The sequence below is a fragment of the Aedes aegypti genome, chromosome 2 (assembly GCF_002204515.2).
Source record: "Aedes aegypti strain LVP_AGWG chromosome 2, AaegL5.0 Primary Assembly, whole genome shotgun sequence".
Lineage (NCBI taxonomy): Eukaryota > Metazoa > Arthropoda > Insecta > Diptera > Culicidae > Aedes > Aedes aegypti.
This window is the reverse complement of record NC_035108.1, coordinates 245,891,539-245,911,131: the sequence shown is the minus strand read 5'-3', so window position 1 is coordinate 245,911,131 and position 19,593 is coordinate 245,891,539. Positions and strand designations below refer to the sequence as shown.

General features: G+C 39.5%; 1 protein-coding gene across 5 annotated transcripts in view; it reads right to left on the bottom strand.

Annotated features, from left to right (window-relative positions):
* Positions 1-355: 355 nt before the first annotated feature.
* LOC5567173 (striatin-3) overlaps positions 356-19,593 on the bottom strand; it is a 145,788-nt gene continuing 126,550 nt past the window's right edge. For 4 of the 5 annotated variants that reach the window (XM_021844690.1, XM_021844691.1, XM_021844692.1 and 1 more), the window contains exons 3-7: positions 12,383-12,584; positions 12,083-12,310; positions 11,107-11,319; positions 10,905-11,018; positions 356-2,144 (exon numbers count right to left, since the gene is read on the bottom strand). In XM_021844690.1, the coding sequence (XP_021700382.1) occupies positions 991-2,144; positions 10,905-11,018; positions 11,107-11,319; positions 12,083-12,310; positions 12,383-12,584 (1,911 nt within the window). In that variant the 3' untranslated portion in view covers positions 356-990. The remainder of the gene's footprint in view (positions 2,145-10,904; positions 11,019-11,106; positions 11,320-12,082; positions 12,311-12,382; positions 12,585-19,593) is intronic. The other variant, XM_021844694.1, reaches the window with a different exon arrangement.

Sequence of the window (19,593 nt, the reverse complement as noted above, 5' to 3'; positions counted from 1 at the left end):
ACATTATGAAACTGTATGCAGGATTTTACGCTGTTCGAAAGGGAGACCACGTCCGCTTGGAGATTTTGAAAATGCTGCATTGATAGGATCCGCAAACAGCTCAGTCTAATAATCGTTTGGAACCTTGAGGAAATAATGTTAATATGTTTTTTACTGACTTCGCCTTATGTTATTTTCCGTCTATTGTTACACGTCTAAGGCAGTCTGCGTTTTGAGCTTCTGCCTTTCTTGATTCCGCCTTTTGTTAAGGTCCCGTGAGTCGCGTGTATCGCACCGCTAGCGTTCGGTTTCTGCCATAATCGCGCAGCTCTGGATCATTCCCGATTTGGGGTTGCCTTGATTCGGTATTGATACCGGTAGATGTCGTTCGTGTGAGTGTAAGAATGTATGTTATTCGTTTGAGTGAGTTTGTGTTATGTTGTGTATTTATGTGAGTTTCTTGTTTTCTCTGTAAAAATTATCATGCATATTACTAAGTCTGTTATTACTTCTGCTTTCAATCGTCAGCTTTTAATATTTTTTGTAACTAGAATGTTCGTGATAATTAAAAACAACTACTTTTGCCTGTTGCATCTAGCGTATCGCCATCACTTGCATTATTCTCTTTCCCACTGTTCTCGGATTTGTGTATACTACCTTGTTATAAAGAACATGCCTTTATTTTATGTTTTGTTTTAATCCGGACCATCTTTCGACATGGGCGTAACTAGCAAGCGTTTGAGAAGCCGGCAAGCGTAACCATGCTTCTGCGTGTCACAGTTCCACAGGCCGAGGTCAACTGCGTGACCTGTGACGTTCTGCAGTAACCATCTTGGGGACTTTGGGAATTGAGAGTATGGCCGATGTTCATTCTCGACCAGTGGAACCTTTTGCGTGTGGTGATATTTCATATTACTATCTGATCGACCAGATCAACACCTGCTAGTAACCCCCCACGCAACGCCTGTTGACTCTGTACATTTTCTTAAAAAAGTTTCAGCGTGACTTACATTAAACGAACACTTTAGCTATTGCATCAGCACCTGCACTAGCAATATACGGCTTCGAAGGATGAAATGCAACGTCCAATATACTTTCGTCGAACTTTTTGCGATGCGCCGTAATTTCCTGCACGCACGTTTTGTTGTCCATGTGCCATAATCGAATGGAGCAATCGTGCGAACCGGACAGCAGATACAATCCGTGCGCATCGATGGCCAAACTGGTGACCGCATCCAGATGGGCAACCATCGAGTGAATTAACGATCCGGTGGTGTTATCCCAGAACCGAATGTGTCGATCCTCGTGCGCCGTGATCGTGATCGGTAGCGTCGGATGGCTGATCACTTTGTTAATGTGTTTCCCTACGTTGCCGGTCATCTCCTGACTGGCTTCTAGTTTCACTACCTGTCTGCCGGTTTCCGTATCGTAGATTAAACAATGCGTACTACTGTAGGCAACCACTATTCTGTCGGTTTGATCACGGACGAAATCTACCGACGTCGGGATGCCTTCCGTTTCCGACGTGAATGTATTGTTCAGCTGTGGAATCTTACCGGAAGGTGTCCACAACTTGACGGTACCATCGGCGGAACACGACACGAGACTGTTTTTCGTGTGATTCACTGCTAGACCCCAAACGGCGTTTGTGTGTCCGTCCAGCGTACATCTCATTACCTCTGGGTCATAGCTATCGTACGGATCAATGTTGTAGTTCGGTAGATTCCAACAGTTGATCGCTCCGTCTAGACCACCCGAGTAGCATTGTTCACCGTTGGCGGACATTGCTAAGCACAGCACCGGTCCGTTATGCGAACGGAACGTGTAGAGAGGCTCCACATCAAGACTAGCTGACTTTTTAGCTGGCACGGTTTTCTGCAAGTTCCACAGCTTCAGCGTGTGGTCTTCAGAGGCTGTTATCAGAACGGACTCCTGTGGGTGGAACGCTAGTGCCCGTACGCCGTCAAAGTGCGATCGCAGCGTGTATTTGGCGTTCCAGGTCTTGCGATATGGTTCCTTCGTGTTGGACACCTCGTACGTCGATTCGGCCTCATTATTGACTGTTAGTTGCGCTAGCTCACCGAGCCCTAGGGAGGAGTCAACCTCCTCATCACTGGTGATTCCCGGTATCGTGGGGTGACGTGGTATGGCGGGTTTGTTGTAGCCTGTGAATGGGAAAATTGTTGGTTTTGATTATTATTATTCTTATTTCATATTTATCCTTAACTTATACAATTTGATGGTAAGGGCTGTTAATGAGATGTGGATTACCTTACAGCAGTGATATTGAACATGTTAAAACATTAACAATTAAATCCAGAGTTGTAAGCAATCACGGTAGTCGACACGTTTTCGCTGATATTCGGCAGCGCTTCCCTTAAACATGCACAACAAGAGCGATCAAACGAATGTCGAAAAAAAAATGTCAATTGAATGTCACTGGCCGCGATAGCTTAGCTAGTAAACATTACGATTTTGTTTGTTTCTGTTCTGCTTTCACTGTATGTGTGTCACATTCGACACAACAGACAAAATTAAACTATTCATGTTGTTTATGATCCGATGTCTGAATTCTACACTGAGGAAACTGATGTTACACTGAAATATATCTGGGAAGATATTTTATCAGAAATTTCATATAAGTCAAACTCCTCGTTTGGCTCATATATCTCAAATGCATTCCGATACTTGTTATTCATATTCCAGTTCGAAATCAACAGCGCGCATATAAATATGAAAGGCGTAAGCTCACGCTTAAGTGATATGCCCATAATATGAGCGATACTAGCTTCGCATATACATTTCACGAACCGGCTTGTTTGTTTTTTTTTTTTTTTTTTTTTTTTTTTGTATGGTATTCAGTTGGAGCTGCCTGACAGCTTAACTTGTCAAGGCTGAACCCTCGGTCTGGCTTTTGCCAAGTTTCCCCTCTACCAGGACCAATACTCAGACGGACTAGGCAATGGCGCCCACATGAACACTGTTTTTTATTAGTATTGTGACGTGATAGTTTTTGAAAAGTACCCATATTCCCTTGCTTCTGAGAAAAGGAAGCATTGTGAAAATCAGCAGCTCCATCAGAATTTGTTTGAAATAGTAGTGTAGTAGTGGCATTACTAATACTGTTTAGTCGAAATGGTTTTGAATAATTTGTCATTCAAGTGCTATTCTGATTACTCCTGTCTTTTACGTTAGATTAGAGTCTTAAATGTCAATTGTCGTCAAGTTTTAACAAAATTAGGCTGTTTAGTAACAGTTCTAGTTAATTTAATTTGTTGTTGTTAAAAGTATTTTTTGGTCATTACGTTCATATATCCTTGAAGAAAAAAGTCTCTTTCCTTGTCTGTTCAACAATTTTAGCAAGTGTACCCTAATGATCGATCTCAGCGTCTTACTTTCCACAGTCATTTTATAGTGAATATTGAAAAGTAAAGTTACCTTAGGCTTCTATTACAGTCTCCTACATGATTCACTTTTCGGTGGCAAATTCAATGCTTCACAACGCCTACTTTCTACTTGTAAATTTTGCGAAAATGAAGTTGGAATTAGATTATTTATACCGCTGTTACAAAAGAGGTATTTCTTATTATGGCAATGTAAAAACCATATTAAAATAAGATTGTCGCCACTTATTTCTACTCAGTGAATCTACTAGTCATTTTCCTAAGAGTTCCTAAGTATTCCCTACGTCGTATATGATAACGATGTATCTAGCTAGCTAATAGTAAGAGTGGCTACGGATCATTCTGGTTAGCAAAAGGCAAACTGAACGTCACCAATAGTATTAATGTCCACTTCGAATTGATTAATTATTTGAAATGGGCATCAATTCTATCAATGACGCAGAATGTCCGTTGGATCACATCCGAGATATTATTGCGTCTATGCCATATGAATTATGACGCGGCTTTAAGCAAAAAGTGCCAAAATGTGATACCACCACTACAGGTTACGCCTTTGGTTTCCATCATATGGGCTAATGGATTATGCCCTCCCATCGCGGCAAGGTCGCATAACCAAGGGGAGGGACATTTCACGAACCGGCTTGTTTGTGTGTCTTTTATATGTATGCGTGTCATATTGAATAAGTCATTTCGGCTGTTGTTATTTAGTAGAGTGAGTGAGAAATGGAAGCAAAGTTGCGTTGCTGAACCCAAAATTTTTACTCTTCAGAGTTAATCTTATCCTTTAAGTGGTGAGTAATCATATATTGCCAAAACTAGTATAGAATGATTATATTTTTAATATATGTTTCAGTGGCCTAGCACACTGAAGTCTTTCTATATGGTTTGACTTCATTGGAAAATTATTGGAAGGACGATTAAACCACATTTTCTGCGTAAGTATGAGGTATCGTATCATAATTAAGTGATTCAAGCTGTTTTTTTCTGTTTCAGCAGAATCATCTTCTTTTTTAGCAGACCATCCCGAAAAATCCAACAACTTAAGATGATCACCTATTTCCGGTAGAGCAAAAAATTTTAAACCTAAATGAAAATAAAAAGTTTTAATGAAACGTTTATTTGTTTCCGCATTTTATTTTAATAATAATATCACCATGGAAAATAATAATGAAATGCATCTAGATCGCATATAACACAAGTTACTTATGTCCATTGATTTTTATTTTACAGGCATATGAAGAAGATATGCGCACCCCACTTGTAAACAGAACATGCATTTCAAATAATAATGCCATGTTTGACTGAAGTGCAAGTTACATATGCATTGCATATAGTTCAAGACTTTCATTTCCACCCTATGATAAGATTCATAGGATTTTCCAATAGTGCAAAAGTATATGTCTCTCATATAACTATGGCAAGGATAGTTGGCTCAGTGTATGTTATTCATAATACATTTCGTATGAAACAGTATTTTATTAACTGAAAAACATTTCATACGACGCGTATGATTTACATAACTCGCTTATGAAGAACATACGAATTAGATTCAAGATTCATACGCAGTCCTATAACATTTCATACGATGTGCTTATGAAATCCAAAGCAAGCCTTGTTTGAAAAATATCATACGTTTTTCTTATGAACCGAGCATCAAAACGAAACAAAATGGCGTTTGAACAAATGAAGCTCGCGAGTTGTAAAGTTCTGGTGAAAACGATGGCTATGTTTAGAGGTAAATAGTAAAAGAATAATATTCAAATTCAATGCACCGAGCTTTTTCCAGTTTTTACAACGGCAAAATTCGATTGGATGACAATTTCAAAACTATTTATTTGTTATTAAACAATGATAAAATGTATACTTTCTGATAATGGGTTGTTTCCTTTTTAAAATTTGGTTGTATAAATTTAAGAAAACTACGAGAACACCTCTTGTTATAATTAAAATATTGCAAAATATATAATAATATGAAATAAATTACATATATAGTCATATAAAGATCATACTTGAACATACTGAGCCTCATATAAGTACACTTTGATGTTCATAACAAACATCTTTAGATTTCATACGACACTTTTATGGAATCTATACTACTGTACTGAAAAACTCATACCATACCACAAGCTAATTCGTTCATAGCGCCATTGTATGAAATTTACAATATTTTCTTTTGGTAAAATTTCATAATCGTTTCGTATGGAAATCGAAATATTTTTTTCCTCAGTGTATGCAAAACTTATGATTTATGCAAATGTCATCGTGTCAGACGACATTCAATTGACACTTTTTTGTGTTTGTCGACGTTCATTCTAGAGCTCGTGCTGTGACTGCTGACCATGGCAACGAAACAAACGTCGCGCAAGGAGTCGAATGTTACCAGCACTGATTAGGCCAAGCAACAAAAATTGACGAATAAGGAAAAATATACAGAAAAAAAACCTGAAGGAAATGGACAGAGAGAGAAAAAGCTTAATAATTAAATAGAAGCTTAACAGTTCTAGATGGTCAATTCTTGTATTAGGGGATTGGCAGAGGCGAAGCAACTAAGGCGAAATGTTGGCATCAATCTCAGGAACCAATCGTCTACCAGCTCAATTTTGGCGAGTTGATGAACTTCATCGGTGGGATGAGACGGGTGTAGATTGAGCATCATCTTCAGTAGGAGATTTTGTTTCACCTGAATTTTCTTCCGGACAATCTGGTAACTTGTAGAATGGCCTTTGCGGAAACCAAACTGATCATATGGAATAGACCTTTTCACAAAAATCGGAATTTCTGGGATTCAACTAGTCACTCCCTAGTCCTAATTTCTATACTAAAACAAACTACCAGAAAAATTTTCATCCAATTTGGAGAAGATTGGGAGGTGCCTCAACTCAAATTTGTGTTTGTTGGCTATTTTTTTATCTTCAAAAAATTCAAACGAGAATTTGGAAAAACGAAAATCAAAATAAATACCATCATTTGAACGTATTATTAGTAATTTACATCTTTTGAGAACACTTTATGCCGATTAGAGATGGTTTTGACATCATCAAATAGATTTCTGATCATTAAAGTACCTGTAAAACATACATTTCTCTACAGTTTTTGTTCTACGAGATTTTTAACCTCATGCCGTGTCATAAAAATTCAACCGTAGTATCACTCCTTTGCCTTTTCTGAACATTATATTATTGTAGTACATCATTTTCATATCCGAATTACAAATAATTTGTAAAAAATCGTCGGAAATACGGCATTCCTCATTCCCCGGCATTTCGAGCTGCTGACAAATGGCGCAATTGCTGACATATTACAAAATTGAACATAGTAGGGCAAAAACACCAATTTTCGACCTAGCACTAGTTTTCGACCCATTCATACGGATTTTGGCCTACTTTGAATGAAAATCCGAAAATTGGCACAGAATTCTTGTAGGTCGAAAATTAGTGCTTATTCCCTAGCTTTGCTTTGTCAGATGATTGAAGCAAACATCTAGCAAATGTCATCAATGCAGTTGTGCTTCAAACAACATTCGCATTTGATGCCAAGCAATTACAAATGTGATATAGCCCCGAGGTCAAGCTTCTCGACTCTGTGTAAAATCTGGACAAAATCACCGGCGCAGCTGAGAGCAGTGTGACATCGATGTAGCCAGTAAGACCATCCGGCTGAGCATACACCAGCCTCCTGAAGTTTGCTTCAAGTGTTTCGGGGAGCGCCGTAAGACGTGGAATTGCAGTGGTCCCGCCAGAAGTAATATGTTTAGAAAATACCAGCCAACAACGGGAACTGGGTGGCGGATACCCAAACAACCAAAATGTAGGTATAACGATATCACCTGGAGGCTTTGTATGTGCAAAATTTCACTTATAAGCAAGCTTCCGAATTCTCACTCACTCTCACGATAATGGATTTCTCCATCACCACAATTTTCAGCGAAAAGCTGCCTTGCGAAATTATCCGTCTACAAAACAAAGCGAAAATAGATAATGGCACAACTCCACAGCTGTGAGAATTTTATTTTATCATTCTCCTCTCCATGGACAACTTTTCATGTGTCCATCGCCACAAGCAGCAGTTGCGTTTATGCATCAAATTAACTGCTGCTTTCGTCAAGTTGATGTGGTAGCATGGATAGCGTGCACGCATCGCGGCTGTTTTTAGCAATGTTGTCGGTTCGAATCCCGTCGGCGGCACCAGTTTTTGTTTAGTCACATAGTGATCATTCTCGGGAGAAGTTGGTGAGCGAAAATATGATGGGGTGGAAAAGAAATTATCCCCGGAGTGGAATGATTTTCGGTTATCCTCCATCGTAACTCTAGGGAAAATAAGTGTGGGCGAAAAAAGATATTCACGTGAGGAAGCGAAAAAGCATTCTCCTTACGTGCGAAAAATCATAGATTTCGCATCATTGATACGATAATTCAGAACCCTGCTTATAAGGTGTCGCGTAAAGGCCTTCTACGTACAAAAGTGGAGGCGATATACGTGCATATATTGTGTGATGAATAATAGCATACAATGCGAGTGTATAAATTTTCAACCGAACTAACCTGTTATCTTATGTGGCTTAACGTATGATAACAAATGTTGATTTGACAGCTGCTACGGATTGATTCGACTTGCTTTGTACGAGAATACGTGACGAAACCAAATGTACATATGAACGCAGAAAATAAGCTTTTAATACGAGGAAACTCATCAATCTGACGATTTTATCCACCGTGTTTTTCGGGTTAGATGTAATTTGTATGAATAAACGAGTTATTACGTGAACTTTTATGCGATTTCTGGTTGTCTGGGTAGGTCTCGTCTCAACTGCTAGCAGCTATAGGGACGACAGGACGATACCCAATCCAAGAAGTGGTCTCTATCTCAAATGACGGTTTTAAGACAGCAAAAATCAACGGCGTGTTCTATTATAGCTGTTACGCGCCACCAAGGTGGTCGATTGAGAAATGTTCGCACATGATCGACAGGATGATAGCCGAACTAGCTAATCGGCAGCCAGTGGTGATAGCTGGTGACTTTAATGCACGGGCAGTGGAGTGGGGTAGCCGCTGCACCAACCAAAGAAGCCAACTATTGTTGGAATTCCTGGCCGCATTAAATGTAGAGATGGCAAATGTGATACAGTGAGTACCTTCAGCAGAAATGGTGCAGAATCGACGTTTTGTAGTCCTAAAGTTTTAGGTAAAATGAACTGGCACGTTGATGACGGTTATACTCATAGCAGTCATCAATCGATTCCCTATAGTATAATACTAGGCGGGCGGAGGGCAGTGCAATGTAACTCGACCTAAGCGCGAGGTTGGAAAACAGCGTGCTTCGACGGCGAAGTATTCACCGAAGCCTTGAGGCGCGAAAGGAAACGATGAAGAGCTAGTTGCTGTGATATCACGAGCGTGTGATGCTTCCATGCCGAGAAAAGCCCCTCCTAGAGAGAACAGGCCGCTGGTGCACTGGTGGTGCGAATCAATTGCAAATCTTCGAGCAATCTGGCTTCGGCTAGACGAAGAATGCCACGCGCACGCACAGAAGCACAAAGAGAAAAACGCAGTGAATGCTGATTCAGAGACAAAGTTGGCTCTCAAAAAAGAAATTAACAGTCGAAAACGGGCATGCTTTGATAGTATATGCCAGAGTGCCAATTCGAGTCCGTGAGGTGACGCCTACAGAGTGGTAATGGTTAAAACCAAAGGTGCCATAGCGCCCCAAGAGAGTTGCTGCGATCGATAATCGATGTACTCTTCCCGCACCATCCCAAAAGCCCATGGCCTCCAGAGTCCAGCGCCGTATGCGGCAGATGAAGGAGAAAAAGTGGCGAGAGTGACGAACGAAGAGCTGGCAGAAGTCGTGGGATCTTTTGCGTCAAACAAGGCACGGGGACCCGATGGTATCCCGAATGTTGCCTTAAAAGCGGCAGTGAAGGCGTATCCGGACATGTTCAGAACCACTATGCAACGCTGCATCAAGATCAAGGAATCTTCCCGGATGTTTGGAAGCGGCAGAAATTGGTGCTACTACCAAAAGCGGGGAAACCACCAGGTGACCCATCGGCGTATAGACCTATCTGTCTACTAGATACGACGAGCAAGTTGTTGGAGAGATTGATCCTCAACAGGCTAGTACCGTATACGGAAGGTGCGGACGGCACGATAGATTCCAAGCAATCCTTCATACATCTTGGGTTGATGATAGATTACAAGCTCAGCTTCACTAGCCACGTTTTATATGCCTCTACACGCAAAAAAATTGTGCGGTAAAAACTACCATTTTAGGGGGTTAACTTAAGCGCTCGCACCGGCAATTTTCAGCAGACCAGAAATGCGCTTGATTTTACCATGTCTGTAGTTGGAATCAGATTGTTGTAAATTATTTCTGTCAAATATACCAGTAATGCGGTGGGGTGTACCGAAAACATAGTAACTTGGTCTGAATTTCCATGGTAGTTTTAAGAATGGGCGTAGTCAGCTAAAATAGTTATTTTTACCACAGAATTTTTTCCCGTGTACGCTATAGAGCTTAGTGACATATGAACACACGTAGACTAGCACACGCTCGTCATACACAGTTTGTTTTTGTTTTCCTCAAAGAAACTTGCACACGCTTTCCAGACTCATCAAAATGCATATGGAAATATTACCCAATTTGAAAAATTTACACCCGGATTCTGGGTGTTTTTCGAGACAGAGTGCATATTGTTTTCCTCTAAGGTTCACAACTACATCTACACTAGGGCACCCATACCATTGGGCGTGAAAACCACTATGGGCTTCTACGGCTATAGCGGCGCTTTCGAGGATGATGTTTAATAGCTCTGCTGTAATTGCCAGCAAACGCAAGCTCATGGCAGGCGTGGCGTTTTCCATACTAAGGTATGGAGGACCAATCTGGTCAAAAGCGCTTAGAAAGAGAAGAAACCTAAAGCGGTTGGAAAGCACGTATAGGGTTATGTGCTTAAAAGTAGCAGTAGCATAACTAACGGTTTCTAAAGGAACCGTGTGCATCAAAAGCCCATCATAAGCCCATCGGGCTTATCATCAAATATGTAACGTCTTCGTTTTATGGTAGTTGTTTAAACTTTTTCTGCTGGTCATGTCGCAATTGTGATAAATAAAATAAGGACCATTCACAAATTTCATAAAGCTGTAGGCTGGGTGTCCTTAAGTTGTTATAAGTCTCACAAAATTTGGAAAATATTTATACAAAGTGCGTTACGAGTCAAAAATGGTAATGTTTTGCGTTATTGAAATTCACCACAAGTCTAATAACGCAAAAAATTAACCCTAATCCAATAGAAATAGTGCCAATATAGTGGTAATTACATCCAATTTAAATAGACATAAATAAATCATACGAAACAATACAATAAACTACATGTGAGAAATAGTTGCGCGAGTGCGAATAAATTCGCCCGCAGATTGACGATAATGACGATCGGACGGAGGGGAACGCAACAAAACAAATCCAATGCAGAAAACGAGAATTCTCGCGCAAAAAAAAAAAACTAAGCTGCTAGCTACTCACCAACAAATAAATCCCCTCCGTCGGCTTTTCTGTTCTCTGTCAAATTGCTGTCCTCACCTTCTGTTAGCAGATTCAACTCATTGATAACTTCATCCGCTTCGGCGTCAACATCGTCTGGAGAAAGGCGTGAAAGAGAACATTTAGGAATAGGTAAATAAGGTGCCTTTAGTTGAGGGCATACTATTGATACCGCAGTACTTACCATCGTTCAGAGTAGCTTTGGCTTTTCGCTTTGTCGTCTTCATATCCGTTTCCTCATTTTCGCCGATCTCGTCGGACATGTCATCGTCATCGGACATCTCTGTGTCGGCTTGCGTCAGGAATTCGAAGTTCGCTATGACGGCAGCTTCCGAGTCCAGGATCATTGCTTCGGTCATCGATGAGGGTTGGGACTTTTTCGCCGGTGTCCGACGACCTGGCCATGAAGAGGATAGGTTGTCAGTAAGAGTTTATTTGGCTCTCAAATGATTTCATTTCTAATCTATGTAACAAGATTAGAAATGAAATCATTTGAGAGCCAAATAAAAAAAATGATTATTGTCGTAGGGTTGTATGACAATGCTCATTCCCCCTATTTATAAAAATATACACTAGAAGAGAAATTCCTAATCAGAAATCGATAATATGTCCGTATTCTAGCTATGCATCAATTCTGTATATATTAACATAAGCCAAGTCTACAATAAGGCGGATAGAGACTCATGAGTAGAAAGACCTCATACTTGAAAAAGAAGACCATACATGAGCGAATGATAGAACAGAAACTCTGGAATAACTCTTCTACTGATTTTCTTGAAAGAGCTCCGGTAGGAATCTTTGCAAAATATCCTAGAGTAACAATGAGCCTCTGTACGAGCCATAAATTCTTTTGTTCTTTTGACTTTTACTGTGCGCCGTGTGTTGGTGCTGTCTCGTTCTCTCTCACGGGAAACTTGAAAACTGAGCGCACAGTAAAAGTCAAACGTTTTATAGCATGCATAGGTTCATTACGGGGGGTTGGAATGCTTCTAGAATGCATCCATTGAAAACAAAGACTTTTTCGAGACTTTAATTACTATATTACTATATTACCAATTCTCTCTAAAAGACTTGGTACCAGCCCTGCTACAGCTCTTATTATTATGTGAATTTGTGTACTAAGCAGTCGAAAATTCGAAAAGTAGCATTATTGTTGTTACCTTGTGACTCGCTAGCACGTTTATTGGTTTCGCTACCACCGTTGATGTTTGGGTTTACATTCTCCTCCTGTTCGCTGTTGTTGTTCAGCCCCAGTAACGAGCGAACCCGATTCGAGCGGATGTCAATGATTGTTTCAGTGTAACCGATTTCTTGGAGATACTGACGCAACAGCTGCCGGCCTTGCCTCCATGTTATGTTGGACACGGAACTGTAGGGGACTTCGGGATCTGGAAACGAGAGCAAGAATGACATTGCTAGTGATTGTCTCTTTGGATATTGCGGGTATTTCCACAACTCACCTGGAGCCACTTCTGTGCCTATACCGGGATCGTCCGAAGGGGGTTTAATATCATTCATAGGAGGATCTACACCATACTTTAACCGATGGAATTTCGCCCTTTCTTGTTTTAGAGCATATTCCAACATTTTAATACGCCTAATGAGGTCAGATTTCAGAGATTCCTGACCTTTTCGTTCACCTAATAGTACTGCAATTTTTGCCTGGAAAGAAATAGGATAAAAAAACAGTTAGTATATTACATACAAACGAATGTTTATTTTTCAAAAGAATGTATTAACATATTACTTCAACCCAACGACAACCCAAAAGACGAAGGAATTATACGTAAAATAATGCTTTAAAAGCGTTTAGTTCAAATATTTGTTCTGATAAACATGTACAAAGCGCGGAACCTTTGTGAATCGAAAAGTTTTGCATGCAAACACGTGTTTTCCTTGGTTTCTTGTAAGCTTACTGGACTAGCAGATAGAGAGGAGTCAGATTTAGCTGTTAGTGATGAAAGTAAGTTCTCAATAACTCGGGTAAGTCTGGGTTTTGCAAAAAATGTTAAGCTTTGTTTCAATGTTATTCGGGGAAAAATAGTCGTAGCAATTAACTCTTAGCTATTCAGCAAGAATATGCTAAGTTCGAATCTAACCGGTCGAGAATGAAAAAGTTACAATGTCATTTTGTGAAACTTTGTGGAAGACGGGAAAGTTTTATAAAAGACTGCTGCAGTCGTAGGATAAAAATGTTAAAACTTACGAAAGGGCGCGTGCTGTCCAACAGGGCAGCTTACAAACCCCTTAAAATATGTTTTACAACAACGTTTACAATTTTAATTGCAGGTAATTGCTCGAAGTTTTCTTCAGATATTACTCCAAAAATTTCTTAGTGTTTTCTGGAGTGATCCTAGTGATCCTTTCAAAAATCCTCCAATATTTTCGTTTTCGTTATCTCTAAGAAATCAACCAGGATTTTGTCCAAGGATACTTCCAGAAATTCACAAAAAAAAATCTTCAGATAACTCCTACAAGAATTTCACGAATTTACCAGAAATGTTTCAATGATGTATTCCTCTCTCCCCCTCTCGCACAAAGTCTAATGTCACAAGGCCTAATGTCACTCCGCACGACGGTACTAACAAAAATTCTTCACGGTGATTCGTTACAGATAATTTATTTTAATTATAATTTCAAGTTTCTGATATGCATTTTGGGTAGGTTTTCTTCCCTGCGGAATTCATATACAGATTCTTAAACGAATGAATTCAAGAATTGAATAATACGCTAATAATGAGTTTTCTTCTATGAGATGAACCAGCCTAGGACTGAAAATCTAATTATTAAATAAAGCAATGCAGGAAGGAACTCCTTCGAGATCTTTTATAAATATCTTCAAGAACTCTTAAAAAAATTCTAATGCATTATCGAGGAGATTCTTCAAGCCAAATTTCTAGAACTTCTGCTTTCTAATGGATTTTGTAGGATTAGCAAAATAAATTTCATGAGGCATCTTTAACAGAATCTTTAAAATTTCTGAAGGATTTCCTGAGTATATTATCAGAAAAATAAATAAATAAAAAAAAGAAAAGAAAGCTCCTAATACAATGACCTTTAGTGAAATTCCCTGCATTTCCCTGACTTGCCAGATCAACAATTGAATTCCCTGATTTTCCAGTTTTTGCCAGGTAGTCGGCACCCTTATCTTGAAATCTTTCTAGAAATTCCGTCAGGAATGGCTTAAAATGAACATTTTTCATTTATTTATAAAAAACATCTTCCTTGCGTCTCCCCATATTTTTACGAATCATAGTAGCTGCACAATATTTGTCATACATCCACCATTTACTTTTACAGGGTATCGTTCGCAATTTCTACAAAAATATATATGCGATTTCTCCAGCGTTTCGTTAGAATATTTTACAAAGTTCCTCTACCAATTCCCCTGACTTTTGTCCACCACATCTTTAAGAAATTTTCTAACCAGTTCTGTGTGAATTATCCAAAAAACTCGAGGTATGATATTCCTCTAGGAATTAGGAATTCTTTTCGATATTTTTCAAGAGTTTTTTTCTAGAGAGTCTTAAAGGATTTTATTCTGAAAATCTTCCAAAAGGTTCCTATAGATTGCTTTAGGAAATTCTAAAGATAATGATTTTCTTCGATATTACTCCATTGCTTGAGCTTGATTGGCCGCCCGTGGTTGCTACTCCAGTATCGCCATATCAGCTGCACTTACACAAGGACAGTGGCGATTCCCTAACCTCAAATCTACCTGTTCTACGTATAGAAACTTTTGAATTTTCACAACAAATGCGTAGCTACTTAGTAGGGAATGGCCTAAATAGTCGATTTCAATCATTTGTATTTTGAATTAGATAGTAAATTCGCCAAAATATCAATTTCTAGTAACGTAGAACAGGTAGATTTGAGATTAGGGAATCGCCCCTGCACAAGGAACCAACCAGATGATTGCTTGAGACTAACATACACCCTCAGTGTGCTTCTATTTTTAGGCGATAATGGTGCCTGCCATGTCAGAATGCAGACCAATGAAAGGAAGAGGGAGGAATTGATGATGCATTAAACTGGCTCCCACGGTAGACCGTATATACCACTGCATCTACGCCAGTTCATGCGGAAAGGATGTTGAGGGGCGGTAATTTTTATGGCAGAGAGGCTTGCTCTTTGGTTAGCAGACTGCCTATGCATCAGGCGTAATGAAAGAATGGAAGCGTAGGGAAACGGTTTTTTATCCGTCTCGGGTTCTAGCAAATGCTATGAACTGTGATAGATCAACTGTTATATATTAAGAGTGAAAGACAGAAGCAAGTGAAAGATACAACTACAAAGTACGAGGAAAGGGACGGGCCTGGGATTGGATTAACGTTGGACGATTTTGAATAGATGTTCCAAAAATCGATGTTCGCTTTTCGATTAATCGTTTTTTTGAATCGATGTTTGGAGCACCCAAAATCGGTTGAATTGATTCTCTTCATTCGATTCTTTGATCCGGTTCATTTTGTTGAAATCGTTAAATATTTCTGAATGAGTTTGAAGAAAGGAATCCATATTTTGTACTAATCTTGAGCTTGAGCTTGATTGGCCGCCCGTGGATGCTACTCCAGTATCGCCAGATCAGCTGCACTTACACAAGTAACCAACCGAATGACTGCTTGGGACAAAAAGACACCCTCAGTGTATAAGTGCTGGTGATATCTTCTATTTTTAGGCTATAATGGCGCCTGCCACGTCAGAATGCAGACCAATTTGGGAAAGGGGAAGGAAATGATGTTGCACTTATACTAGCCCACTGTAGACCGTGGAGTCCGACTGCATCTACGCCAGTTCATGCGGGAGTGTATGGATTGGGGGAAAGGCATGGCAGAGAGGTTTGCTTTTGTGGTTAGCAGACTGTCTATGAATCAGACGTAAGGGAAGCACTATGGGCGGTTTCCATACAGACTGGCGGCCAAAACATATTTTTTCCATAGAAATGATGATTTGCATGATTTAGCGAAATTTAGTTATTTTCTGAATTAGTTTTTAGCTGTTTCCAATAGAAAATGGTTAAAAATATTGGAACAATTCAAAAAGCCTTATATTAAAAAAGTGCAAATTTGTGCAGCTAAATTCTTCACGATTCTTTAGTTTACATCTCAAAGTACCCTTAGAACTGAATTTAAGCCTGGGACAACTTTTTTTTTTATGGTATTTAGTTGGAGCTGCCTGACAGCTTAACTTGTCAAGGCTGAACCCTCGGTCTGGCTTTTGCCAAGTTTCCCCTCTACCAGGACCAATACTCAGACGGACTAGGCAATGGCGCCCACATGAACACTGTTTTTTATTAGTATTGTGACGTGGTAGTTTTTGAAAAGTACCCATATTCCCTTGCTTCTGAGAAAAGGAAGCATTATGAAAATCAGCAGCTCCATTAGAATTTGTTTGAAATAGTAGTGCATTACTAATACTGTCTAGTCGAAATGGTTTTGAATAATTTGTCATACAAGTGCTATTCTGGTTACTATTTGGGTTTATTCTACGAGTGGCGTGAGGTGACAATCGTCGGTGTCGCATAGCGAGGCGACAATTCTCGACTCGAGTGAAGTGACTCTCTATTTGATTTGCACGGCCAGTCACTTCACTCGAGTCGAGAACCGTCACCTCGCCATACGACACCGACGATTGTCACCTCACACCACTCGTAGAATTAACCCAATTGTCTTTTACGTAAGATTAGAGTCTTAAATGTCAAGTGTCGTCAAGTCTTAACAAAATTAGGCTGTTTAGTAGTAGTTCTAGTTAATTTCATTTTTGTTGTTAAAAGTATTTATTAATCATTACGTTCATATATCCTTAAAGAAAAAAGTCGCTTTCCTTGTCTGTTCAACAATTTTTCGAAACTAGCAAGTGTACCCTAATGATCGATCTCAGCGTCTTACTTTTTTTAAAGTTACCTTAGGCTTCTATTACAGTCTCCTACAAGATTCACTTTTCGGTGGCAAATGCAATGCTTCACAACGCCTACTTTCTACTTGTAAATTTTGCGAAAATGAAGCTGGAATTAGATTATTTATACCGCTGTTACAAAAGAGGTATTTCTTATTATGGCAATGTAAAAACCATATTGAAATAAGATTGTCGCCACTTATTTCTACTCAGTGAATCTACTAGTCATTTTCCTAAGAGTTCCTAAGTATTCCCTACGTCGTATATGATAACGATGTATCTAGCTAGCTAATAGTAAGAGTGGCTACGGATCATTCTGGTTAGCAAAAGGCAAACTGAACGTCACCAATAGTATTAATGTCCACTTCGAATAGATTAATTATTTGAAATGGGCATCAATTCTATCAATGACGCAGAATGTCCGTTGGATCACATCCGAGATATTATTGCGTCTATGCCATATGAATTATGACGCGGCTTTAAGCAAAAAATACCAAAATGTGATACCACCACTACAGGTTACGCCTTTGGTTTCCATCATATGGGCTAATGGATTATGCCCTCCCATCGCGGCAAGGTCGCATAACCAAGGGGAGGGAATTTAAGCCTGGGACAACTTAGGACAAAAAAGTACTTGATGTGTTATCTATGAGCTTATTCAATTTTTTTAACCGCTTTTTAAAAAAACATCATAAAAACCACCATTTTGAAGTTTATTGTTTCTAGGAAGCCTTTTTTGTAAGCTTTCAAATAGTGTAAAAACATTTTGCGTAAATATTATAGAAAAAAAGTTATATTCATTTGAGTGAACCATAGTTTTTGTTAATAAAAACAAGTTTTTCTCCATAGGCTCAACTTTGGCACCTCATATCTGAGTGTGCAATGCAAATCATGCCCTAATATTTTGGGGATTTCTTAGCAGACATGTTTACAATGAAATGGCGAACACGAATTGAAATTTGAGGCACATCACTGTTGTATACCTTGAAATTGATACACCTTGATTAATGATGTCGAATGACAGTTCATTTACCGCGCGTTCCCCTACGCGCGCAAGCGAACCGAAGGGTTCGAGCCAAAAGAAAAATATACGGACAAGCAGTCCACTCGGAAACACAACTCAGTGCAGACGTTTTAGCAGCAAAGGAAAACCCCCCTAAACTTCGGTCTTTAACCCCAGTATCCGCCCGTGAAAGTTGAGTCGTAAGTTTCCACTTTAGCTTCAATCAAAAGATTTAAAAGTGACGACGAGGCAAAGTGGTGTTTTTTCTCGCGAGTGAGCAGAAAAAGTGCGCCGGCGTTCAGCACCATCAACCTGAACGGGTCGCAGGCAGGACAAAGCAGCGGAAAATTCCCATCTCTTCAGTGGAGTTATCGCTACAGAATTGTAGAGGCGAAATTGCTGCCGTGAGAATCGGAGTTTGGGATTTGTGAGTATAAACTGACGCTACGAAAGTGAAATATATAAAGAAAACGTTTTCTTAGTGTTTCGGCCATCTTATCGGGTGGCGTCAGTTGGACGCTCACAAAGGCGAAAAGGCCTTTTCATTTCTATACCCAGTTAATGAATAGGGTGGTCCAAAAATCAATCTTTTGTTCCATTGAAAAAAAAAAAACAAAACGGATTATTATTCCTTTTAATTGTTTTCTCATACATTGTATTAAGAGTGGCTATTTTCTTTTCTTTAGTTTAAGCAGGTTGAAATTTAGCGCAACAAAGGTGCGATACATATTTTAGCTATCCAATATCTCCTATATAGCGCAAAGGTGCTTGGAAACAGCTGGATTGATACGGTTTCGTTGACGTTCGTTCCCGAAGGAAATCGGACACTCCCTGTGCGAGGAACTGGATCCTACCATTCATTCGCAGTCACAAGGAGTGGCATTGGAAGTATCGACCTAAACGTGAGTAATCTCAGGAGTTTTACTTAAAGTGGAGTTACAACCCTTATTTGGTTCACAATTAGAAATCTTACTGTATTTTTTTTCTTTCGTTCTCATTCCATAACTATTGATTTGTTGAAACTTTATGTGACTACACAACACGATTTTTGCCTTGTGAATTGTGGGATATTTACCTTGATTTTGATTCAATTAATTCTACGACTGTTATAATTTTTTAATAAGTGATTTTTTTAGTAATGGCTTCCACAAGTATGGCTTTTTCCCTGGAACCATACCGTAAAGGAACATCGTTTAACGATTGGTTCACACGGATGAAATATTTCTTCCGTGTAAACAAGATTAAAGATGAGGACAAAATGGCATATTTTATAACCATGAGTGGGCCGGTGATTTTTGCGGAAATTAAGCTTTTGTATCCGGCGGGTAACTTTGAAGATGCTGAGTTGGATGACATTGTGTCCAAACTCAAAAGCCGCCTAGATAAGACAGACCCTGATCTAGTACAGCGATATAAATTCAGCACAAGGGTGCAGAATCCAGACGAATCAACGGAAGATTTTGTGCTAAGCCTCAAATTGCAAGCCGAGTTTTGCGGTTTTGCAAATTTTAAGGAAGTTGCTATACTAGATCGCATTATTGCAGGTATTAAAGATAAAAATCTCAGGCAAAGGCTGTTGAGTGAGGAAAAGTTGTCGTTGTCAAACGCAGAGAAAATTATTGCGACATGGGAGGTAGCTCGGGCAAATGCCGGAACTGCCGAACCAAATAACAGAGATTTTCCAAATTTAGTGGCAATGGTGGAAGGTGGTTCAAGAGACCAAGAGGGAACGGCCATGAGAAGATTATCCAAGCTTTACGATTTAGCTAGACAGAA